Source organism: Myotis brandtii, unplaced genomic scaffold, assembly GCF_000412655.1.
Source record: "Myotis brandtii unplaced genomic scaffold, ASM41265v1 scaffold469, whole genome shotgun sequence".
In the NCBI taxonomy this organism is placed as follows: Eukaryota; Metazoa; Chordata; class Mammalia; order Chiroptera; family Vespertilionidae; genus Myotis; species Myotis brandtii.
In genome coordinates, this window is record NW_005367911.1 from 755,879 (window position 1) to 763,463 (window position 7,585).

At 53.6% G+C, this 7,585-nt stretch overlaps 2 protein-coding genes across 3 annotated transcripts in view; one reads left to right on the forward strand and one right to left on the reverse strand.

Annotated features, from left to right (window-relative positions):
• The window catches only part of PLEKHH3 (pleckstrin homology domain containing, family H (with MyTH4 domain) member 3), an 8,694-nt gene extending 6,979 nt beyond the window's left edge, over window positions 1-1,715 (forward strand). For both annotated transcript variants that reach the window (XM_005875712.2, XM_005875713.2), the window contains exons 11-12: window positions 421-612; window positions 1,329-1,715. In XM_005875712.2, the coding sequence (XP_005875774.1) occupies window positions 421-612; window positions 1,329-1,505 (369 nt within the window). In that variant the 3' untranslated portion in view covers window positions 1,506-1,715. The remainder of the gene's footprint in view (window positions 1-420; window positions 613-1,328) is intronic.
• Window positions 1,716-2,869: 1,154 nt separating this feature from the next.
• Window positions 2,870-7,585, reverse strand: LOC102261103 (tubulin gamma-1 chain). Its single transcript, XM_005875714.2, has 11 exons — window positions 7,522-7,585; window positions 7,114-7,226; window positions 6,759-6,926; window positions 6,376-6,444; window positions 5,952-6,031; window positions 5,175-5,301; window positions 4,471-4,557; window positions 4,201-4,350; window positions 3,626-3,778; window positions 3,382-3,543; window positions 2,870-3,260 (listed from the first exon to the last, which is right to left on the reverse strand). The coding sequence occupies exons 1-11, from the start codon at window positions 7,568-7,570 to the stop codon at window positions 3,063-3,065; spliced, it is 1,356 nt and encodes a 451-aa protein (XP_005875776.1). The 5' UTR covers window positions 7,571-7,585; the 3' UTR covers window positions 2,870-3,062.

The following is a 7,585-nucleotide window of genomic DNA, read 5'->3' on the forward strand; positions in this document are numbered from 1 at the left end:
GGCGGCTGGAAGCGGCTCCGGGGCATGGGCCGAGCTGAGGCCATGGCTGCCTACCTGGCTCTGGCGGCGCAGTGTCCAGGGTTCGGCGCTGCTCGGTATGAAGTTCTGGAGCTGAGCACGGTGAGGGGGAGACGGGAGAAGGGGACTCTGGTGGCCCAAGCCCCACACCTTTGCCCCAGAGCCAGAGGCCCCCACTGTGGGCCACTTCACCCCCTACACCCAGCACAGCTGTCCATCTCAGACCCCAGGAGTCACTGGCCCTTGGGCCCCCACATCTTTGGAGCTTTAGCCCCTCCTCCACACATTCACTATGGTTCATAGGGGGACCGGGAAACTTCCTGCTCTCAGCCATCTCTTCCCTCCAAAAATACTGCCGCAGGGTCCTCTCTTTGCACCCTGACTCTGCCTGTCTGTCCCCAGGAGCCTGTTGGGGGTGCTCCACAGAAGCTATGCCTGGGCCTGGGAGCCAAGGCCATGTCCCTCTCCCGACCCGGTGAGACAGAGCCTATCCACAGCGTCAGCTATGGTCATGTGGCCGCCTGCCAGCTAATGGGCCCCCATACCCTGGCCTTGAGGGTGGGAGAGAGCCAGCTCCTCCTGCAGAGTCCCCAGGTGAGTGGGAAAGAGGGGTGTGGACTATTTAATGGAGAAACAGATGCTACAAAGGAAAGGGTCGCGTGACTGGAGGGGGCCATGGCATTATGTAGGATGGTCAGGAAAGTATACTCAGAGAAGGTGGCCTCTAAACTAGGCATAGGAAGTTCTACGGCAGTGGTTCTCAACCTTCCTAATGCCGCGACCCTTTACTACAGTTCCTCACGTTGTGGTGACCCCCAACCATAAAATTATTTTCGTTGCTACTTCATAACTGTAATTTTGCTGCTGTTATGAACCGTAATGTAAGTATCTGATATGCAGGATGTATTTTCATTGTTACAAATTGGACATAATTAAAGCATAGTGATGAATCACAAAAACAATATGTAATTATATATGTGTTTTCCGATGGTCTTAGGCAACCCCTGTGAAAGGGTCGTTCGACCCCCAAAGGGGTCGAGACCCATAGGTTGAGAACCGCTGTTCTACGGGAACAGCATTCCAGTTAGAGGGAATAGCAAGTTCAAAGACCCTGAGCTGAGAATTAACTTAGCTTATTAGAGGAGCACAAAGAAGGAAGTGTGACTGGCACATTGTGAGTGAGAGAGTGATGATGAGGAAGGAAAGCTGGTGGGGCAGCTCATGTAAGGCCTTGGTAAGGAGGCTGGGTGGAGGGTGAGACAGGAGAACCCAGTCGCCACTGTTGTATTCTGCCCTCTGCCCTTTCTTAGGTGGAAGAGATCATGCAGCTGGTGAATGCCTACTTGGCTAACCCCTCCCCTGAGAGGCCCTGCAGCAGTCCTTCTTCTTCATGCCAAGACCTGCCAGACAGCTCCTCTCCCAGCCAGCACCCCGGCCTGGACGAGCCCCAGGGACACTCTGGCTGTTTGGGGCAGCTGCCGAAATGAGCCTGCCAAGAGGTCACGACCTCCCTTCCATCTCCAGCCTGGATCTGGACTGCTCTGAGATTTGAGGGAACGATGGACCCTTTTAGCCCTGCAGGGACAGGGCATACCCCACACCCAAGGGCTGCAATGGGTGCAGACAATTTTCTAGTTTGTTTCTTAATTTATTTGTAGAAGAGAAGCAAAAAAAAAAAAAAAAAATCCTTATTTACACAAACCTTTCCTGTGGGAGTTTGTCAGTGGGACAAGTTGGAGCCCCATAGCTCAGAGCTCCACCCCTGGGGACGCCCACACTCTGGGCTTTTACCAGCACTGAGGGAAGTCTGGATACCACAGGGCTCCACCCTCTTGTACTGTCTGGATTTAACCTCTTCCTGGCCAGTATGCTGCCACTGGGTGATGGGTGAGGTAGATAAGAGGGCAGTTGTGGAAGCTGGCAAGTACTCTCTCTTCTCCAGTGAGTCCACAGAGGTGGCCTCCCGGTGTCCCTGAGGCCAGAGGGCAGTGAGTCATCAGGACTAGCACTACCCAGTTTCTTACGCTGGTGTCTAGCTTGAAAGGCCTGGTTAGATCCATCTTTGGTGTGCCTATTGCTTTGGGCCTGGAATGGAGAGAAACCTGGGGCAGGATTAGACCCAGGAACTTCTCTGGCACAGATAAAGAGCTTGTCAGGATGGGCTCAGCCCTACTCCTGAGGTCTGTTGCTGCTTTATCAGATCCAAGTGAATGGGGTTGATTTCCTGAGGATCTGATACCCTAGGGCCGTGGTCGGCAAACTGCGGCTGGAGAGCCACATGCCTCGAGCCACATGCGGCTCTTTGGCCCCTTGAGTGTGGCTCTTCCTAAGCCTTAGGAATACCCTAATTAAGTTGCTAACAATGTACCTACTTATATAGTTTAAGTTTAAAAAATTTGGCTCTCAAAAGAAATTTCAATCGTTGTACTGTTGATATTTGGCTCTGTTGACTAATGAGTTTGCCAACCACTGCCCTAGGGCACTGGGAAACTAGGGTCCCAGATTTCCTGTCCTACTCAGAACGCTGGCCCTCCTTCAGTAGTCCTTATAGCCTCATTCCTGAGTAAAGGAGGCTGGGGCAACATTCATCCACCCTGGGGTAGGAGCTTAGGAATGGAGGAGATAGCAGACCTCAGTAATGAGTCCTCTATAGTCTTGAGAGTAGGACTAACTCCAGTGAAACAGTCTAGTTCTACGCAAAGGATGTTAAGGGAAACAGACACACTAAGACCTGGACTAAGTGGTAAGAAGGTAGAGCAGGTAAAAGTCACCCTACCCCACTTACCTGGGCACTGGGAGGGAACATGAAGGGCCTGTCCTCATCCCTATATAGTCACAGACCAAAACCTGATTATATTCACAACCAAGCTTTATTATTTTGTTAGATGTAAACAAGCATATCCAAGGTTAGGGCATGGGAGAGGGAGTAGGGCTAGCTTCTGGGCTGGAGAGGAACCTAAAAGGGTTGCTGGTGAAGGGAATGTGGGTCAGAGGGACCAGCATGATGGGAAGGTGCTTACTATCCAGGGGGAGTGGTGAGGAAGTCACTGCTCCTGGGTGCCCCAGGAGATGTAGTCTGGCCGCGTGGCTGCATGGTACTCATCGATGAGCTGCTGCACAATCTCCCTGGATGTGTCCAGCTCGTCAAAGTTCTCCTTGAAGATGTCCTCCTTTCGGAACTGCTCCAGGAAGGCCTCCCGCTTCCGCAGCTTGTCGTACTGCTGGCAGGAACTTTCAAACAGCTGAAAGAGAGAAATCTCCATGACGGGAGCCAGTGCAGGATAGGGAGGTTGGAATAGATGGGGGGAGAATGACGAAGGGGCTAGTGAACAGAGCAGCCAAAGACCAGGAGACTAGCCTCACCGAGGAGATGCTGGTGTGGTTGGCCATCATGAGCCCACTGACCCGGTGGGCAGAGGGCAGGTAGGGAGACTTCCTGGACAGGGCCACTTGGATGCTGGCTGGGCCCCAGGGGATGAAGTTGGCCAGCTTCCGTTCCCGGATCCTCTGCAGGCTCTTGTGGACCTGGGGTGGGCACAGGGGTGGTGGTGGTCGCCTCTCCTCTACCCCTGCAGGGTCCAGGGTGGAACGAAGGGGCCTCACCTACCTGAGTGGGATCCACCTCCCCCTGGATGATGTTGAGGATGGCGATGTAGCAGTGGTTGGTCTGCCGGTCCCGGCCGGTGGACACCATCACGTTCTTGGGCTGCAGCAGCCGCCTCATCACATCCAGGACCGTGGTCTTCCTCACACTGGCCACCTGAGGGGACAGTGGGCCCCAGGGACCAGGCCAGCACTCAGGGCACAGTCCACAGATGCACGGACAGAGAAGAGTAGGCAACACATGGCCCCCACCAGACTGGGGGCAGTATGGCCTCCTTGGGGAGTGTCTTTAGATTCAGGCCTATTCTGAGCCTCTGCTGTGGGATCAGGAATCTTATCCTCCTCAGCTCAGCAAGCTCATGGCCCTGTGCAGGAGCATAAGCAGCTCCCATACAGCCCAGACCCTGCAGGGAGCCAAAGGCAAGGCAGAGAGGAGAGCAAGTCAGCAAGGAAGTCTTACAGTCTGTGCCAGTCCCTGAGCACAGAGCCTCCTGGGGCAGCAGGGAGGAGAGAGAGGCTAGGTTAGAGGTTTCTGGGCCCAGGGCCAGTGGGGCCTGAGACACCGAGGGCTGTTCTTACCGACTGGTCCGTGGTGAGGGGGGTGTAACCAGTCATGAGGAAGTGGAGCCGGGGCGTGGGAATGAGTGAGGCGATGAGGCCGATGAGGTCGTTGTTCATGTAGCCAGGGTAGCGCAGGGTGGTGGTGCTGGCTGACATGATGGTGGACACCTGGGGACAGGGATGCCACATCATGGGTCTTGGCCTGGTTGGGGGGGGGTGCTCCCTTCCCCAGACAAGTGTTCCAGTAGGAAGGGGTTCCAGTCCAAGAGTCCAGGAGTGATGGCTCACCAGCTGGTTGATCTGGGAGAAGGATGGGTTCTGGATGTGCAGGCGGTCTGTGGCGATCCGGTTCAGGGCAGTGTTGTCCAGTACCACCTGAGGGGACAGAAGAGGGTCACGGCACCTTTTTGAGGAGAAAGGGGGCAGAGAAATAAGTTATTAGCTTATCCCCTCTCTAAAGTCCAAAACGAGGAAGTAAGTGTGTTATTTTAAAAGGAATGTACTGTGTCTGGAGCATCCTGAGACACCTTTCTACCAGCCAGTGCAGTCAACAAATGTTTGTTCACCCCCATGTGCCATGCACTGAGCCTGGCTCTGGAGATACCAAGGGAGTAAGCAGGCATGGTCTTCCCCTTCACCCAGTCTACAGTCTAGTGGAGGGAGACTGACATTAAATATAAAACAACAGAAAAGTATAGTTACTGCCTGAAATATGCACAAAGGCATTTGACCTTGACTGAGTGGTCAGGAAGGTTTATGCTAACAAAGTGACCTTTGTGCTGAAAATTTAAGCATGAGCAGGCATTAAATAAGGGGGACACGTGGAAGGATTGTGAGCAACTTGGGATCAGGTCCTTATTTCATAATTTGGGCTCCGAGGTATGGATTTGCTGGTCATCTGTTCTGTCTGCTGGGGCTCAGGAAGGGCAGGTGTATGTGTCTCCTGGTTTGGGAGGTGAACCCAAGCCCCCATTTCCTCCTCTTATGCTCACCACACAGTCTGCGTTCTGGGTCAGCCTCTTGAGTGTGAGCAACGAGTTGTAGGGCTGGACCACCACGTCGCTCATCTCGTCCTGGTTGGGAAACACTGAGTATGTCTGCACCAGCTTCTTGGGGTACCTGAGAGTGAGGAAGAAGGAAAGGGGAAGGTAGCACCATCACTGCCTATCTCTGTCTTTTCTGGGGATAACGGGCCATTCCTTTCCAAGTGTCTCCAAATTCTTATACAAAAGGGTGAGGGCAGAACTGAGTCTTCAGAGCACAGAAGCCAAAAAGGATAAGCTTCGCCCAGCCAGTGTGGCTCAGTGATTGAGCATCAACTCATGAACCAGAAGGTCACAGTTTGATTCCCTGTCAGGGCATATGCCCCGGTTTTGGGTTCTATCCCCAGTAGGGAGCCTACAGGAGGCAGCCAATCAATGATTCTCATCATTGATGTTTCCATCTCTTCCTCTCTCTGAAATCAATAAAAACATATAAAAAAATAAAATCAATAAGCATATCCTCGAGTGAGGATTAAGGAAAGAAAAAAAAAAAAAAGGATAAGCCCAAAGCATCACACTCTAGAGTTGCCCCCCTCTCCCTAGGTAAACACCCCTCCCAGGAGTTACTGTTTCCAAGGTGTTCCCTGGGTGGCCAGGCTCTGTTCCTACCTAGGACTCAAAGGCTAGTTGCAGGTCTTCCAGTGCAAGAGGAAAAAAGTGATTAAAAAAAAAAGACATTACCCAGGGAACCAGAGCTAATGCCCTCTTCCGAAACACAGGCTTTACCTGTCATTCAGTCGCTCCAGGAGGTAGGAGCCCAGGCCAGAACCCGTGCCCCCAGCGATGGAGTGACACAGCACAAAGCCCTGCATAAGAAGGATAGAAAGGCAGTCTCCAGGGATCTGGGAAGAGACTTCAGGCTTGTCTCACTCCCCAGGCCCAACACACTCATGTCTCAAGCCTTCCTCTGTGTACATTCAGGCTGAGGCTCCTGGGGAAAGATGACTCCTTCCTAAGAAACTGGTGCATCCAGATTAGCATCTCCTTGAGGACAAGGACTTTATTTACCTCAATATCTCACATCAGATGCTCAGTAAATGAGTTTTGACTCTAATTGCCCCCATCACACCGCCTGTTCAGGCTACTGCCTGACATTTCCCCAGCACTTTTCAGGCTTTTTGTTTTTTTCTTCAGTGGGGCAAAACCTCACCTCTAGGCTGTCACTTCCATCTGCTTCTCGATCTATGATGTCAAAAATATCTTCATGGATTTTCTCACCCTGCATAGAGACATGGGAGGGAGGGTCAGGATGAGGATTCTGGAGAGCATCTCTTTTCAGCACCAAAAAATGCTACTCAGGGACACTGCTGCCACCCTCAAGCACAGCCTCAGCTGTGGCCCTCAACTCAGAAAAGCTACTTTGCAAATAATTGCACAGTTTGCATAAACCTCTCCCAGGCTATCCCTCTTGTCAGGGTATCCCTTTGTCTCCTTTTTATTGTTAATTTAGTCTAATTATATCCCCAGGCTGCTTGAGCCCGCCTTGCCTAAGGGAGGGAACATCAAGGGTTTCTGGGGTGGCCATCTGAATACCTGGGAGAATCCACTGGCCCAGTTGTTGCCAGCTCCTCCTCCGTGCTCTGACAGGTAGATGTTCTCTGGGTTGTAGAGCTTGGCGTAGGGGGAGTTGAGGATGGAGTGGATCACCCGGGGCTCCAGGTCCAGCAGCACAGCCCTGGGGATGTAGTGCTCATCGTCTGCCTGTCAAAGGGAGTCCGGGAGGGGGCCCACTCAGCAAAGGCCTGCCCAGTCCTCCGTCCTCCCAACTCTGGCTCCTGCCTGCTCTCCCCCCTTAAGCCAGCCGCCCTGGCCCCTCTACCCAGCGGGATTGCCCAAGACCAGGCTGTTACCCGTCCCTTCAAGCCCCCTGGCCAACTCGCTGGAGCACCTGATAGAAAAAGACGTCCTTGCGGTCAGTGCCCTCGGTGGCGAATTCCTCCACGATGCCCTCGGGGCTGATCCCATGCTCTGCGCACAGTTGTTTCCAGAACTCGAACCCAACTGGGGAATGAGGAGAGATGCTGGGTCTGCTAGCGTCATAGGCCTCAGAAGCCCAGGGTTGGGCACACAGGCTGTCACACTCAGAGGCTGGATCCAAAACCCCTGGTCTGGGAGCCTTCACAGCCCAGGGCTGGAAGCGTAGCTCTGGGGCTGGGGCTGGTTCATCATGCGCAGTAGGCGGGTTGGGGGTGGGGGGGTCATGGGAGAGAAAGGACAACAAAAGGATGCCAAGCACTTGAGTGGGACCCAGAGAGGCAGACCCGAGACTGGAGGGGCCCGGCGCGCGCTCGCTCACTCTGGTTGCCGCACTGGCCCAGCTGCAGGGTGATGATCTCCCGGGGCATCGCTCTTCAGACGCG

Excerpts from the sequence above, each read along its gene's own strand:
- LOC102261103 (XM_005875714.2), bottom strand. The coding sequence starts at position 7,570 with ATGCCCCGGGAGATCATCACCCTGCAGCTGGGCCAGTGCGGCAACCAG. Across the intron at positions 6,445-6,758 it reads GGGCCAGTGGATTCTCCCAG|GGTGAGAAAATCCATGAAGA; the intron begins GTATTCAGATGG and ends GTCTCTATGCAG. Across the intron at positions 6,032-6,375 it reads ATGGAAGTGACAGCCTAGAG|GGCTTTGTGCTGTGTCACTC; the intron begins GTGAGGTTTTGC and ends CTTCTTATGCAG.